Source organism: Notamacropus eugenii, chromosome 6 (genome assembly GCF_028372415.1).
Source record: "Notamacropus eugenii isolate mMacEug1 chromosome 6, mMacEug1.pri_v2, whole genome shotgun sequence".
Lineage (NCBI taxonomy): Eukaryota > Metazoa > Chordata > Mammalia > Diprotodontia > Macropodidae > Notamacropus > Notamacropus eugenii.
Window position 1 is genome coordinate 123,159,329 of NC_092877.1, and position 17,619 is coordinate 123,176,947.

General features: G+C 37.5%; 1 protein-coding gene and 1 pseudogene across 11 annotated transcripts in view; both read left to right on the top strand.

The window, feature by feature from the left end:
• C6H4orf33 (chromosome 6 C4orf33 homolog) overlaps positions 1-6,175 on the top strand; it is a 36,103-nt gene extending 29,928 nt beyond the window's left edge. For all 11 annotated transcript variants that reach the window (XM_072621009.1, XM_072621000.1, XM_072621003.1 and 8 more), the window contains 3 exons: positions 3,593-3,644; positions 3,755-3,954; positions 5,878-6,175. In XM_072621009.1, the coding sequence (XP_072477110.1) occupies positions 3,593-3,644; positions 3,755-3,954; positions 5,878-5,995 (370 nt within the window). In that variant the 3' untranslated portion in view covers positions 5,996-6,175. The remainder of the gene's footprint in view (positions 1-3,592; positions 3,645-3,754; positions 3,955-5,877) is intronic.
• A 7,502-nt stretch (positions 6,176-13,677) lies between these two features.
• LOC140511767 (small ribosomal subunit protein eS4-like) lies at positions 13,678-15,700 on the top strand (annotated as a pseudogene).
• The last annotated feature ends 1,919 nt before the right edge of the window (positions 15,701-17,619 follow it).

Sequence of the window (17,619 nt, forward strand, 5' to 3'; positions counted from 1 at the left end):
TGGTTGTTGTCCTTCATTCTAAAAGAGGACCAAAATGGCATCACCATGATAAAGTGAAGTTGCAATGTGTATGGCTGTGGCTGATCAGACCAATACGAGCTCGGGATGCTCTACCATAGATTGGGCACAAATAGTCCATGTGAACATTTGGGGTGGTAACTCCAAATTTGCACATTCTACATTTCCTTTGCGTTGTCACAATTCTGCTTTGCTCATAGAGCACAGCACCCTTTCTGATGTGGGCACGCCATGCTGAGCAGTCCTGTGCCAGTGTCTCCCGTGTTACACAGTCAAATCCAAAGTTCTTGAGAGAGACCTTGAGAGTGTCCTTGTATTGCTTCTTCTGGTGACCATGTGATAGCCTGCACCACATGAGTTCTCCATAAAATAGTCTTTTTGGCAAGCGTACATTGTGCATTTGAGCAACATGGCCAGCCCATTGGAGTTGCACTCTCTGAAGCATAGTTTGAATGCTTGGCAGTTTAGTTCAAGCAAGGACCTCAATGTCTGGTCCCTTATCCTGCCAGGTGATCTTCAGCATCTTCCTAAGACAGTTCAGATGGAAGCAATTCAGTTTCCTGGCATGGCGCTGGTAGACTGTCCATGTTTCACAGATGTCAGCACAATGAGTCTGTAGACCTTCAGCTTGGTAGTCATTTTAATACCTCTCCTCTCCCAAACTTTTCTCCGGAGCCTTCCAAATACTAAGCTAGCTCTGGCAATGCATGTGTCAACCTCATTGTCAATGTGTACATCCCTGGAAAGTATATTACCAAGGTAAGGGAACTTACCCACAGCATCCAAAACTTTTCCATTTGTTGTAACCAATGGTTTCATGTATGGATGGTGTGGTGGTGGCTGATGGAGCACCTGTGTTTTCTTGGTGTTGATTATTAACCTGGAGAGGTTAAATGACTTATTAAAGGTCGTACAAACATTAAGTGGCACAAGTGGGATTTGCCACACTACTTCTTGTTCTTTCTATTGTTCCCCCACACTGCCTTATAGGGGAAGGGAAAATTAAATTAATTAATTCAAATTAGAACCATAGCACTGTTAGTATGGATTTATTACTTACTTATATTACTTACTGATAAACTGATAAAACAATACCTTCCTCTATACAGCATATATATTCCTAAACTTTTGTCTGCAAATCAGTCATTTGTAAGTCGAGTTATATTTTAAATGTTCAGGAGAGCTGGCTTTTAATGAAAATTTATTATGAAGTTATTTCAAGGAGTGATTACTTTGTAAAATTAGTAATGAATCATCCTTTGAGTTATCTGTATGGTAAATCTGGAATTTTATGTTTCTAGGTATTTTAAAATCACACAGATACATTAAATTAGTTTAATAAAATGTTTCATTCTAGGGAACCTGTTTTAATATGTAGATACAATTATTCCAAACCAGTATATCAATTTTTATACATAGTCACATCTTGTCTGCTTTAAAAATATTGGTTGTATCAACCTCATTAATTATTCAATAGTTTAAATAGCCCTGTGCCATCTTCTGTTACATATGGTCTTAACTTTCTTAGAAGACTATTTTTTCATAAATATAACATTATAGTAGGTAGAGCAATGGACTTGGAATCAGGAAGACCTGGGTTTTAAGCTCACCTTATATCTCAGGTTCATAGATCTAGATTTGGAAGGGACCTTAGAGGTTATTAAGTTCAATACCCTCATTTTACAGATGGAGAAATTGAGGCCCAAGAAGGGTTAAATGACTTGTCCAAGGTTATAAATGGTAATAAATAGCAGATTCAGGATATAAACTCAGGTCCTTTTACCACAAATCCTGAACTTAGGTCCTTTTGTCACAAATTCAGCTCTCTCTAGTGCACTTTTCTGTTTTTCAGTTCCTGGCTGTATAATCTAGGCAACTCCTCTGATCTTTCTGAGCCTTAGTATCCTTATCTGTATGGGCCTAATAATATCTTTTACACTTAACTTACAGAGTTGTGAAGATCCAGTTAAAGTGTGTATATAATATGCTTTGCAAACTTTTATGAGACACGTCATCTAGTACTAATATTTACAATACAAAGGTAAATTAGTCCAAGTGCTTCGTGAGAAAGATCTTGATTAAAGAGATTTTAGTTTATTTTACTGTTTACCTAATTGTAAAAGTGCCAACTTGGCATAATGGATAGAGGGGTAACTTTGCAACTAGAAAGACCTGCCTCTGACATATGGTAGCTTTGTGACACTGGGTAAGTCACTTAATCTCTCAATGCCCCAAAGAACTAATATTGGTACAGGGACATTCCACACTAGGAGCTCCGCAGTGAGGAAATCATAGGTCTGAGACAGAAAAAGCCAAAACAGTTTAAACTTCATTGGCACTCTAGTAATGAGTTGTTCAGTTTTTGTACTTAACTGTAACTCTTCATGTCTTTCTAGTATTTTTCTAATTAACGCCTGAGTGAATACTTCGTACTACTCTTCAACACATATGATATGTTTTGATACCATTACCACTGTCTGTTACAGTTTATGAAGTGCTTTCCTACAACTCTTTGAAATGGGGATGGGGTGGGGGTGGAGTGAGTTCTCAGCTTCATTTTACAGAAGACAAAACAGGTTTAGAGAGGCCTTGCTCACAGTCACTCAGATAATACAGGAACTGGATCATGAACCTGAATCTTCTCACTCCCTATCTAGTACTGTTTTAAACATTACCATGCTAGAGGATTAAGGGCAGCACTAGATAGAATGCTGGATCTGGAGTCAGGAAGACCTGAGTTCAAATGTGACCTTAGACACTTACTAGCTTTGTGTTTCTGGGGCAAGTCACTTAACCCTGTTTGCCACAGTTTTCTCAACTATAAAATGAGCTCCAGAAAGAAATGACAACTGATATTTTTAGCAAGAAAATTCCAAAAGGGTCACGAAGAGTCAGACATGACTGAAAACAACTAAACAACAAAATGTTTGAGGATGAAAATGGAAATGGGGTGAAGATATTGGTGTTTATACTAGATCAGCTTCATGAGGTCAGAGATCATGTCTTCTTTATGTCTGGGCCTCCTTAGCACCTAGTATAGGGCTGGGTCAGGCTTAAGAAATGCTGAAATGAACTGCTAAATTGCAGGGTTCCTTACAGATTTAGTAGAAAAGCACCCAAACAATGGATTATAGAGGTCGTAAGTATGTGTTTGTTTTCAGTCATTTTATTTTATGCCAGTCTTTATGTCAGACTTTTTCAATGTGAAGAGTTTTGCCAAACTGTTCCCCCTGCCTTTTTAAATTCTTTGTTATAAAAGATGGTTCTCTGGGAAGCAGAAGAGGGATATATTGGGAAATGTAGGTAATTTAAAAATAAAAGATATGAAATTTATTGGAAAAGAAACTAATGGGCCCTTTGCTCTGAAGTGCGGAAAATTCAAATATTTCATTTTTTCAGTAGTTACTTCTCTACTTTCATTGGCTCAATACTTTTATTTGGTTTTTGTTTGTTATCAGAAAACTTTGTGACAGAAACTTTCACATGTTCATATATGTTTTTAATACAGAGGAATGAGAGAAATAATTGGGGTTTCTTTCTTTCAAGTATTTACAAGGTATTTTCATTTTGACAGCCATGGACAACATTTGGTGATTTTACTACTTGGGAGAAGAAAATCATGGAAAGTAAGTAATCAGCAGCATGGAAATCAGCCTTTTCAAATATCCAGGTGCTTTCTGTATTGGAAATTTGCCATGTTACCTTACATACATCTTCCATTTTGCTGTTGTTCTAGCGAGAGCTTGCTTTATCATTTGAGGTGTCCAAACATGAGAATACATGGGAAGGTAAAGCTCTTCTTCCTTGGAGTTATTTTCCTCCTGGTGTAGATAAATTTAATTCATTTGCGATTCATGGATCAAAAGCTGGAAGAATTTATGAAGCACTTTATCCCATACCTCAAGATGAGATAAAAAAAGGACAAGAGCCTGATTTGTAAGTAGAAAACTTATAATGAACTGTATTTGGAGTACAGGAGACTCTCATTTCATTGATTTTGGGAGGACAGTGCCCACTTACTCATAGTAAATGCCTACTCTGAGGGTAAAGGAAAGAAAATTGCTTTAAGTGTGTAGTCCAGTCCTATGTACCCTCTGGCTCCTTGGTTAATACACATTGATTTGTTGACTAACCAAAGTTCTATAGTTACTAGCCTCAGATTTTTCCCACCTTTTCAAGAGCATAACCAGAATCCTAATGGTGAAGAAAGGAGCTGCTGATGGGAGGCTTACTATTTGGGCACAGACTCTGGCTTATCCCAAAATAAGTGGCAGTGTTTCCATTCAGTCCTGTCACTTTCCACAATCCCTGTGCCCTCCTCTTTCACCAATTTTGCCTTCAAGTCCTTTCTTCTCTTTTCCTCTTCCTATCCTAGTGTTGGGTTTGTTTTTTTTTTTAAATTCTATATTCCCCACTTCCATTCTCTTAACTTTCCTCTCTCTTTTACCACTCTGCTCTTCTCTTTGGCCACTTTTTAATTTTCTTTTCAAATCAGTTCTTTAATTTTTTCCTTTATGTAACCACTGTGCTGGTCTGTCCTTCCTCTTCATATTCTGCCCATTTTACTCCAAGGGTAACAGGTGCACAGGTCAATGTGACTCCACCTAGTCAGGTAAGGAGGGTCAGGGAGCCAGGAATAATTAGTTCAGATATTGAAAGGGCTTGCATTCTTTTTGTTCCTCTCCCCCCTAACCCCAGATACCTAGACTTCATGTGAGTGACCCACCACTAGCAGGGGCACTCTCTTCTTTTCTATTCCTTTTGCTTCTTCCCATGACCATGGGCTCACTAGACCGTATTTAGGTCATTTGACTGCTCATATCAATTTGATAAGATGGAAGTTACCAATTATTTTCCTTCTAGTGAAATTTAGAACTGCCAGACCTTATCATCTGTTCTGCCACTGCATTTTAAGGTCTTTGGGGCTTTGCCATATGCCCTGTCCCTATACCTGCCAGACCCTTAGACATTATCATCTCATTTACTGGTATAATTTAAAGTCTTTGTCATTCACCTTGGGATCCTTAAGTTGTACCAATAGAACCTTTAGGATTTCTGGGCCTTTCCATCTGCCTTTTAGCTGAACTTTCTTTTATTTTTTATCTCTTCTAATAAGAATATGAACACCTTTAGAGACTGTTATACTTTTTTCCCTTTGAGCTTAAGAATACATGCTTAATAAATGCTTTTTCATTTATTCATTCATACATTCATTCACTCATTCGAGTCATTAATTACTTTATTCCTCTCTGGCCTTGAACCAGCTATCATTACTCTTCTCCATGGTCGTTATGCCTGATGGGAGACTTGCCCCATATACAAAGTTTTTATTTGCACCCCTGGTCAAGTTAGAGTTGGTAATAAATGCAATTTCTCAGAGCATAGCTGCTGCACTGGTACGTAAAAGAAAATCTATTTTCCCTTTTCTTTCGTAAGTCCATGGTAGAACCTTTGTAACAGTCAATTATTCTGCCTAAAAAGGGAAGAACTAAGTCTCAGATTTGATAATACAGGAACGTATGTGGAGATAAAACTTTTTAGAATAGCATCTTAAATTTCTGTAATAAAAACAACAGCAACCAAGTTTGATTTCTTCCAATATTTGGAAAGGGCTTGTGGGTATCTTTGTTTAAAAGTTATATGTGAATGAAAGGTATTTTCAAGACATTGTTAAACTATAAGAGGGTATTTTTAGATCAAGAGAAGTTGCTCCTTTATGATACTACTTTGGAGTTTCTTAAAATAGAAAACAGCCACCTAAAAAATCTGACAAAATAGAATAAATTCTCCTTCAAGATAGCTGTTTTCCCCAGATTCAAAATCCATTTCAACTCCTGCTCCATTTTCTTTTCCTATTAGCCATCGCCTGGAATACTTCAAGTCTTTTCGTTTGAATACGATTTTTGGAGAGGAGTGGAAACAGCCTGAATCAGACCTTTGGATGTCACAGAAGCCTACTGCAGAGGAGAATAAATAATTTTATTTCTGTTTTCTGCCTTCTTGAAAAATCAACAAATTACAAGCTGCAACCTCTTAAAGGAAACTGTGAATGTTTGAACAGTACATATTTGCAAAAATGATTTTGAAAAGTGAGTTTTTCAAGAGCTACATGATAAATAGTTTAGTGCTCAAGATAATAAAATGTTTGTGAATCATTTCCTAGAGGCAAATATCCAAGAAGTCATCATGTCATTGACCTAGCAGGCAACTTCTCTGTTCCTTATTTAAGCATTTCTAGCATATCTGCTTCCATAAACTCTGGGTCAGCCCAATTCTCTATTCCTCGGTCTCTCTTCATCAATCTGAGCTCTTCTTCTGTTTTTTAATTCAACTAGATTCAAGAAACTTGTTAGATGCTCATTATGGTGATGGCAGTTTGATGGCACAATTGGTAGAGAGTCTGGAGTCAGGAAGACCTGAGTTCATATCTGGCCTTAGGCACATTCTAACCGTGTAACCTTGGACAAGTCACTTAACCCTCTTTAGCTAGGTTTCCTTATTTGTAAAATGATCTGGAGAAGGAAATGGCAAACTACTCAAGTATCTTTGGCAAGAAAAACCAAGATGGGGTTATAAACAGTCAGACACAACTGAAAAGACTGAACAACAACAGTGATGACTGGTTGGTTGTTGTCCTTTATTCCTGAAAAGGACCAAAATGACATCACTATGCTACAGTCAAGTTTCAGTGTGTTTGACTACGGCTGATCAGACCAATACGAGCTTGGAATGCTGTACCACAGATCAGGGACAAATAGTCCCTGTGAACATTTGGGTGGATTCTCTCTATTTGTGCATTCTGCATTTCCTTTGAGCTGTTTCAGTTCTGCTTTGCTCATAGAGCACAGCACCTTCTCTGATGTGGGCACATCATGCTGAGCAGTCCTGTGCCAGTGTCAACCATGATACACAATCAATTCTAGAATTCCTAAGAGAGACCTTGCATCTGGTGAGTGCTTGCCCTGTGTGAGTTCTTCATAAAATAGTCTTTTTGGCAAGCATATGTTTTGCATTTGAACAATGTGGCTAGCCCATTAAGTTGCACTCTCTGAAGGAGAGTTTGAATGCTTAGCAACTGAGTTTGAGTAAGGACCTTAATGTCTGGTACCTTATCCTGACAAGTGATCTTCAGAATCTTCCTAAGACAATTCAAATGGAAGCAATTCACTTCCTGGAATGATGCTGGTATATTTGTCCAGGCTTCACAGGCACACAGCAATGAAGTCAGAACAATGGCTCTGTAGACATTCAGTTTAGTAGTCAGTCTAATACCTTTTCTCTCCCATACTTTCTTTTGGTGCCTCTCAAATACTGAGCTAGCTCTGACAATGCGTGTGTCAACCTCATTATCAACATGCACATCACTGGAAAGTATACTGTCACCTAAGTGAACTTATCCACAGCATTCAAGACTTCTCCATTTGCTGTAACCAATGGTTCCGTGTATAGATAGAGTGGTGGTGGCCAATGGAGCACCTGTGTTTTCTTGGTATTGTTAGGCCAAAATTAGCACAAACAGTAGAGAATTGATCCATCCTTTGCTGCATCTCAGCTTCAGAGGCTTCATTGAATGCACAAGCATGTGCAAACAAAAAAATCAACCAACACTCCCTCCACTTTGGTCTTGGCTTGTAACCTTTTCAAATTGAATTCACCATCAGTGTGATAGCTGACCTTGATACTGTGTTTATTGTCACTGAAAGCATTTGGCAATGTGGCTGAAAATATCATGCTAAATAGCATGGGAGGCGTACATCCCTGTTTCACTCCATTAGTGACTGGGAAAGCACAAGAGCATTGTCCATTATCCAGAACCCAGGCAAGCATGCTGTCATGAAATTGACATACAACACTGATGAAGTTCTCTGGAAAACCAAATTTTGACATAATTTTCCATAAACCCTCAGAAGTGACAGCATCAAAGGCCTTGGTCAGATCTATAAACATTATGTACAGACCTTGTTCTGCTCCTGGTATTTCTCCTGGAGTTGTTGGGCAGCAAATACCATATTGACCATTTCCTGACCTTTTCTGAAGCCACACTGGCTCTCAGGTAGATCACCATCTTCCAGGTGAAGGATCAGCCCATTAAGTATCTTGGCAACAGTGATGACAATATGTAAAACAAAGCAGTACTTGCCCTCAAGGATTATGTATTCCCCTGGAGAGATAGAATATAGCATATAAGAAAATAAATACGAAGTATATACAGTATAAAAATTCTAGAGGGAATGCTTGTTAAATAAATGAGAAGAAAGCGATAATGAGTGTCTAGGGAATCAGGAAAGGTCTCATATCAAAGGTGATTCTCAGTTGTGCTTTGAGAAAAACTGAGGATTCAAGGAATTGGAGTTGAGGCAAGATTGCATTTATGTAGCCTCACGTGTCTATCTGCTCTTTGAGCTAGTGGGAATAGGATCATTGATCTAGATGGGCAAGCCATTTTCCCAATATACCATGCTTTGCATTATACCTTGGATGATAGGTAATAGTAATAGAAGTATTTCAGAGAAACCAAATTAAACAAGAAGTCTAACTGAAAATGAGAGATTAGGACATGAAGTGAGTCATTTATTCAATATGCAATTACATAAAGCGACCTTTAATAATGTTTCTATCAGGTATAAAATAGAAGAATATGTGAAAAATCTGTGATATTGTCAGCAAAATGGGATTCAAAGTGTGGGAACTCCCTCCACTGATGCAAAGCCAGATTGCAACCTATCTATGAATTAATAGATAAGTCCACGGGGGTTGCCAGAAGCACGGAGAGGTTAAATGAATGTTTAGAGTCACATGGCAGATAAAATCAGTGATGGTATTTGAACCTAGTTTTTCTGATTCTAGGCTCAACACTCTTATCTACTACATCATATTGCCAAAATATCAACTGGAAATTCATTGAAGAAAACAACCTGAGACATAAATCTTGGTATTCCCCTCAATTTTCCCTTGTGTAAACCCTATACTTTAAGCACTGAATGGTGTTGCCTCAGACAAACTGACACCTGGGAAAGACCTTAGCTTAAAAAAAAGGCCAAGGTCTACAATTGCATCTGGGCCATCACCAGTTGTCCTGCCTTATGTCTTGCCACTAGACTGAAAGATGCTGGGGGAAAAAGTGAGGCTGATGATTTTGCACAGTCCTGCCTCGCTTGAATCCAATTCGCTTGATCACGCTCCTTATGTCACTGGTCCTTTTCAAGGACAAAGGATGAACTACAGTAACAATGCATAAACCCTGCTCCTTTCCATATCCTCATTTGTGCTCCTGAAATATGGTTCTGTTAGCCTGTTGCACAAGTCAATCAGTCTTCAGTGTTTACATTATGAACAGGTGACTACATGAAAGATGTATGCTGATTTACTAGAAGGATACACAGGAAGAAATGCCAGTCAATAGCCCTTTATGCTACTAGATGAATCTAGAGTATGCTGTAAATAGGGAGTCCAATCAATCTGTTCACCTCTTTACCGAATACTGGGGATATGGTGGCCCCCACTGGTTAACAACTGAGACAGCAGTCAAGCAGTCAAGCAGTAAACTATCTCATGTACTGAGTATTTGAAGGCTCTTCTGTCAGGAAAGGACAGACAGAAAAGGGGAGAGAAAAGTTCCAGTAGTGATTTCATGACCTCTCCTAGGATCGTCTTGTGTCAAAAAACTTCAAAGGGAGGTATGGGAGCTAGGAGAAACTTACAAAGTAAGGAATGTGATTTTCCAAGAGATAATACTGGAAAAGACATTTAAGTAGAAAAGCAAAACACAAGTAGTTAACGGAATTAACCCAGTGATACAAGGCTATGCTACACAGTGACTTATCAGTGAATATTTTCTTCCATTTAAACAGTGTGGTTCCTCTACTTGTAATGAAATAAATGCCAAATTTCTACTAGAGGAGATATAACTGTCTTGGATTTATGCATACCACAGGGAGAGGAAATTAAATTTCTCAGATAAGCTTAGAATGTCCAAAAACAGTCTTGGTTTTTCAGTTAATGTGCTAATCAGTTTTTTGCAGTGTCCTAGGCTTTCAGAATATTTATTTTGCTACAAGTTTTAAGACATTTCTATTTATCATAGAGTAAACAAAGGAATTATTTTTTAAATGTATATAAATGTTATTGTAACTAAAAAAAATTACAGTTTAGTACCCTGGTTGTTAGAAAAGAGAGCACTTATCTTACAGACCCATCTTATAGATCTTATACCTCCAAATAAATAGTGTAATGATTAGCTTTAAGTGCAGTTAAGAGCATACCTGAGGTGTCAGTGACTAGAGAAGGATAAATTTTTTAAATATAAAAACAAAATTCATTTTTAAAAAATTGATGTGCAGCTCAGTTTTGACTCTTTAGAAATCAAATCCTTTGGGGAGGTACCTCTAAGCCATACTACAGGCACCTGCTTCTAAGAGTGCAGGTGTGTCTAGCAGCTGTAACAAATTTCCATTTTAACTAAATAGCACCAAGAAAGAATAACGTTCCTTTGTCTTAAATATGCTTAAGTGCATTTCCTTTTAGAATTTTGAGTGGTTTACTGCAGGTACTGTGCAGATCCTCTCTTTTCATTGCCTAAATAGTTACTCAGCACATGTAAATGAATAGGGATTCAAATGGTGTTTATTCAGTTGTGTTCTCATGCATTTTCCTTTCTCTGCTAAAGCAGAATGTGCCACGGAATGGAGGGAATTTGATTCAGTTATCTCTATCATAGTTATCTCTAGTTTAAATATACCTGATATGATAATAATGGAAATGCTCAGTATATCATGATCCTACTTCCCATTCTTAAACAGTACCAAGGATATTTTTAAAGAGAGAGAGAGAGAGAGAGAGAGAGAGAGAGAGAGAGAGAGAGAGAGAGAGAAAGAGAGAGAGAGAGAGTGTTAGGAGGATGTGTGGGTAGAGGAAAGAATAGGAATATTTTTCTTTTTAATGAACAGATAATAGCTATGGATCTGATGAAACATTTGTCTCAGGTGCTTAAAGTCCCTGCAAAAAGGAGATCCTTTGAACAGTATACTTCAACAAATTGATAGTAAAGACAGAGAAGGAGGAATAGGAGAGTGTACTAGTATATCTTCTCTCTCTGTTTTGATAATTTTTTCCTTTTTTTCTTTCTCCCTTCTTTTCTCAAGAGAAAGGAGGGAATGTTAAGTGGAAGAATTGTTAAAGTGGATTGAGCAAGCCTGACTTGGGGGAGATGGAAGGAAGATTTAGAAATCTGAAGTTTTTAGTTTTCCAGACTTATCCTACCAACCCAGGTATCCAAAATCCATAAGGACAATTGATTGATCAGTCAACAAACATTAACCACTTATTAGATGCCAGACGCTTCCCAAAGGGCTAGAAATACAAAAAGAAGGAAAAGACAGTTCCTGCCTTCAGGGATCTTACAATCTAAAGGGCAATTTTAGTAGTATTTTGGCTGCTACTAATAATAATAGCTAGCATTTACATGGCATTTAAGGATTGCAAAGTCCTTCACAAATATGATTTTATTTTATTTATCCTCACGACAACTTTGGGAAATAAGTGCTTTGTTAGCCCTATTTAACAGACAAGGAAACTGAGGCAGACAGGTAAAATGATTTGCTCAGAGTCATACAACTTAGTAAATGTCTGAGGCAGGATTTTAACTCAGGTCCAAGATTCCTTTTTTCCTATTTTGTCTTAGACCCTTGGATTTTGGTGTCCCAAAAGAGCTTCCGGCTTAGTCATGGGATTGGTGAAGGCTCAAATTCTAATTCAGGTCTTTTTCCTTCTTGCCATGCCTGGTATTGCCCTTTTCCGGTTCCACAGAGATCAGACCTGTGATTTGATTGACATAGGGAACACCCTAGCTGAATTCTAAAGCAATTGCAAAGCAGGCAATATGTATTTATTTTTATGTTTATCTTTTCACCTCCCTCCTCCCACACTCCTTTATTGAAATGCTGCCTCCTTTTTCCAGCAGACCTGGGACCAAATTGGCTCATGCACCAGCCCAACGCAGTTCTCATTAAACCCAAACTTTCCCAATCCATCAAAATCTCTGATTTCCTCAGTGCTTTTTTAAAAGCAGAATCTTATTAATGAGACAACCTTCGAAAAGGTATTTTCTTTTCTTTTTTACATTTTACCTTTTATGGTAATATACCTGTTGTAAATATTTTATGTATGCCTCTGTTACGCATGCTCCTCTTACTCTGAGTGCTTTCTTTCCATTTGAACTCTTCCTTGTTAAAAAAAAAAAAAAAAAGCATGCCAGACCTGGGGTCAGGAAGACCTCAGTTCAAATGCAGCCTCAGACACTTACTAGTGTGTACCATGGACAAAGTCAGTGAAATCTGCTTGCCCTAGTTCCTAATCTGTAAAATCAGCTGGAGAAGGAACTGACAAACCACTCCAGTATCTTTGCCAAGAAAATCCCAAATTAGGTCAGGAAGAGTTGGAAACAACTGGAATGACTGGACAACAACAACAAATCATTTAAGCCTTAGTCTGACAGCATATGCAACATTCTTCACCCTAAATTCCCCAACCTCTTTATCAAGAAGAGGGAGATGTGTTTGTTCTCCTGATTTGTGATTAGTTATTTTATTTAGTCTGAATTCAGCTGTCTTTTGCTCTCCACCACAGAAATTACTTTTTATTTGATCTGTTAATATTATAAATATTTCCAAGTGAATCATTTTTTTCTCTAAGTTACATGCTATTTCCTTTACTTAGATGCTATGGTATTTACTATTGAGAAGGCATTTAGTACTGAAGGGATTAGAGTGGCATTTATAAATTATTGTGATAAAACTATCTGAAACTTTTTTTAAAAAAGAGAAAGTAATGGTGATTAAATGGATATATGAAGAAACCTGGTGGAAAGAGCAGCAGAATAGTTTTTTTCCCCCGAATGTGAGAAACTCATTTATTTGTGGATGATGTCAGCTCCTTCTGATGGCACATCCACTCACACATGTTCCCAAAGTGGATGATACTGCCCTCTGGGGGGCACTGGAATGATCCAGGGGGCTGTGGTAATAGTCTTAGGTGCAATTGGGGGGTATTGAATAAAAATAACGGGATGGTGGTAGCATAAAGAAAGAAGACAACAGGAGAAAATTTTGAAAAACCGTTTGTACATGTTTCATCTGTTGGGTAATAGAGTTACACAAAGTAAAGTCCTAAGTGTGAAGTCTAAGAGTTTTGCATTATTTTCCAAATACACACAAAATGCAAGTTGTAACCCATGAGTGAGTGGTCACATCCACTAGCACCTATGTGGGAACACAGAATGAAGCAGACTATTTTCTCCTTTCTTGTGTTTTGTTTTTCTCGTAGTTTCTCCCATTTGTTTTAATTCTTCTATGTAATATGACTAATGTGAAAATGTGTTCAATAGGAATGTATGTGTAGAACCCATATAAGATTGCATGCTGTCTTGGTAGGCAAGTATGTCTCCCATTGTTGGTAAGTCTAGAATACATAGACAGGAATATGTAGTGTGATGACTTGTTTACAATATGATACTATATGGTTACATGATGCAATACTGCATCATCAAAATTTCAGTGCAGGAAAAAACCCACAAATTTATAATAAATTATTATATTTAAGATGTCATTTAAAAATTATATTTTTTGAAATGACACAAATTAACAAAAATATTAGAGTATTAAAGAAAGTAGATTTCCAGTGGGGCACTGAGTAGTTTTTTTTTTTGTTTTTGAAAAGGGGGAAATAGGCATGTCATGTGGCCTTGGGACCAGATAGTGGTGACACTGAGGCCCCAAACGGTAAAGTGACATGGCCAAACACATATAGCTTATAAGCAGACAGAGCTTCTGACCCTACAGCTGAGTAAATTTGCCACTTTATCCCAGGTGGTCCCAACAAGCATCTGAAGCATGTAGTAGCTCCAAAGCATTGGATGCTGGATAAGTTAACAGGAGTTTTTGCTCCAAGACCATCCACAGGTCCCCACAAGCTGAGGGAGTGTCTCCCACTCATCATTTTTCCAAAAAATAAACTCAAGTGTGCCCTGACTGGAGATGAAGTAAAGAAGACCTGCATGCAGTGATTCATCAAGATTGACAGCAAGGTCTGCACTGATATTCCAAACCCTGCTGGCTTGATGGACATCATTAACACTGGATGGATGAACATTTCTATCTGGTTTATGACACAAAGGCACACTTTGCTATTCATCGTATTATAGCTGAGGAGGATAAATATAAATTGTGCAAAGTGAGGAAAATCTTTGTGGATACAAAAATATTCCCCATCTGGTGACCCATGATGCCCATATTATCCATTGCCCAGATTCTCTCATCAAAGTGAATGATATAGTTCAGATTGATTTAGAAGCTGGCAAGATCACTGATTTTATCAAGTTTGATGCTGGTAACCTGTGTATGGTGACTTGTAGAGCTTGGTGTGATCACAAATAGGGAGAAACATCCTGGCTCTTTTGACGTTGTGCATGTAAAAGATGCCGATGGCAATAGTTTTGCCACCGGACTCTCAAATGTTTTTGTTATTGGCAAAGGTAATAAGCACTGTATCTCTCTCCCCGAGGAAAGGGTATCTGCCTTACAATTGCTGAAGAAAAAGACAAGAGATTGGCAGCTAGGCAGAATAGTGGCTAAATGATTGCAGATAAGGATTTGTAGGATTTCAATCAAATTGAGATGTTACAATTTTCCTCCAAATTTATTAATTCATTTGTTTTCAGCTTTCAACAATCATTTCCATAAATTCCAAATTTTCTCTCCCTTTCCTTCTCCCTCCCCAAGATGGCATGCAATCTTATAAAGGTTCTACACATATATTCCTATTGAACACATTTTCACATTAGTCATGTTGCATAGCAGAATTAAAACAAATGGGAGAAACCGTGAGAAAAACAAAACACAACAAAACACAACTAAGGAGAAAATAGTCTGCTTCATTCTGTGTTTCCACTCCATAGTTCTTTCTCTAGATGAGGATGGCATTTTACATCAAGTCCTTTGGAAATGTTTTAGGTCTTTGCATTGCAGTGAAGGGCTAAGTCTATGAAAAACAGCCCTCCCACCCTGTGGCTGTTACTGAGTACAACATTCTCCTGGTTTTAGTCTCTTCTCTCAGTATCAGTTCATGTAAGTATTTCCAGGTGTTTCTGAGGTCCAACTGTTCATCATTTCTTATATAGCACAATAGCATTCCATTACATTCATATACCACAACTTGTTCCACCATTCCCCAATGGATGGATTTCCCCTCAATTTCCATTTCTTGGTCACCGCAAAAAGAGCTGTTATACATATTTTTGTACATATGGATCCATTTCCCATTTTTATGATCTCTTTGGGATACTGCCCTAGAAGTGATATTGCTGGGTCAAAGGTATGCACATTTTTATAGGCCTTTGGGCATAGTTCCAAGTTGCTTTTCAGAATAGTTGGATCAACTCACAGATCTACCAACAATGAATTATTGTTCTAGTGAGAGGTTACAATTTTTAACAAAAAATATGACTACTCTATAAAAATATGAAATACACAAAATAAGAAATAGGTAGCTTGAACAACTCAGTCTTATCAAGTGAAATTGAACAAGCCATAAATGCCTTTCTTGTCATCCCTTGGATTAGGGTACTATGGGTATGAATGTTGGAAGATGTAGCTGTATTGGTTTTGTTTAACTACTTCTCTTTGTTACATGGGACGACTCACTGATTGGAAGATGGGGAGAGGACATATCTCACAATGACTTATGTAAAAATAAAACATATCAATAAAACTTGAAGAAAAAAAAGAAAAGAGAGAGGTAGGCCAAATACTTTTGGGAACCTCTGCCCCAGAGGTAGAGGTATTTCTGTATTTGGAATACTCAGTCATCATGAATTTATTAAGAATTTACTATATACCAGACACTCTCCTAAGCCTTGTGGGTACAACTAAAAATAAAACCAAACTTTACCCTTAAGGAGTTTACAATCAAATAAGGAAGATAACATATAATGAAATACATATATATGTGTACATATACATATATAGTACTTACATACATACATATATACACACACACATACACACATACACACACACACGCACATACAGATATACAGAGTAGCTAAGTAGAGGGAAAGACTCTAGCAGCTGGGGGACACAGAAATGACGAGAACTTTCAAGACTTACAAGACTTGAGTTTGAGTTCCAGCTTGGCTACTAACCAGTGCTGGGCAAGTTACATCCTAATTGACCCTTAGTTTCCTCAACAGTGAAATGAAAGGTTTGAAGCAGATAATCTCTAAGGCCTTCTGTGAACAGATGCATTGATGTTCATGCTAAGAACAAAACAACCACATAACCCTTCCCCCAGTCCTTAAGCATTCATTATTTCCTTTTTCAAACATCTGTGGGTTATAAAAATGTTGTAAATTATATAGTATTTATAAGCATTTTCTATATGACTTATCCTCACAAAAGAAAGAATTAATGCTATGCTACAACACTTTGCTGTGTTATCACAAAAGAGTTTAAGATGATTTAGAGCTAACGATCTAAAGGGTAACAGACTACCTTGCGAGGCAGTTGGCTGCCCACCTCTAGTTCATCTTTGGGCAGACTCTGGATGACTACTTATCAGGGACATGATACCCAGGATCCCTCTTTCAGATATAGGTTAGAATAAATGACCACAGAGAGCTCTTCCCACTATGAGATTCTGCCATCCCAGCAACTCATACTGTTTATTTGCAACATTTATAAGTAGTTAAAACTAGCCTTTTGAGTAATGATTTGCTGATCACACCAGGGTTCAATTACTAATTGCCTAGTTTGAATTCTACTTACAATGATGTGTAAACCAAATATTGATTTAACACAGTGACTCATGATTCCAGTGTTCCGTATATAAACATAAATATCATTTTTTTTTTTATGGCAGCTGCCTGGAAATTTTCCCTCCATATTTATGAAAGTAAAGCATGAAGACTTCTCAGTGAATGTGGTTTGGTGATGTCTATAATTATATCAGATTTAAAGTCTCAGCTGATTGTATGTGACCTACATGAGTTAGTAAACAGTGTCTATAAATCAGACATTGCAATCTCACACTATAAAGTTGCTGAACCTTTGTTCAGAAAATATAAAATGTGGCTCAAGCATCCTGGTAAACTAACAGGGGAATCATTGAATGGTGGAACATTCATGACATGTCCAAAGTCACACAGAATGATAATTAGCAGATGAAAAAGATAATTCGCTGTTGTTTTTTTCTTTAGAACCAATAGTCTCGCAGCTGATTTTCCCAGTGTTTTAGGAAGGCACATTCATTCATCAACTGAAATGCTGTATGAAGTTGTTTTGGAGCAAAGTTACAACTCAAATAAATGACTAAGTCAACTGTGAATTTTAGGACAGATCTACAAGAAACATACTCCAGTACAAGAAAATTTAAGTAAAAGAAAACTTTGCATTATTAGGTAGAATAAATTATAACACGTTTACTCATTTGTTATATCCCTCTACTTTGTAGAAGACTTCATCTCCATCTTTTAGAGTAGAGATTCTTAACCTGGGGTCTACATCCCTGGAATGAGTTTGCAGATAATTTTCAGGTAGTCTGTGAACTTGG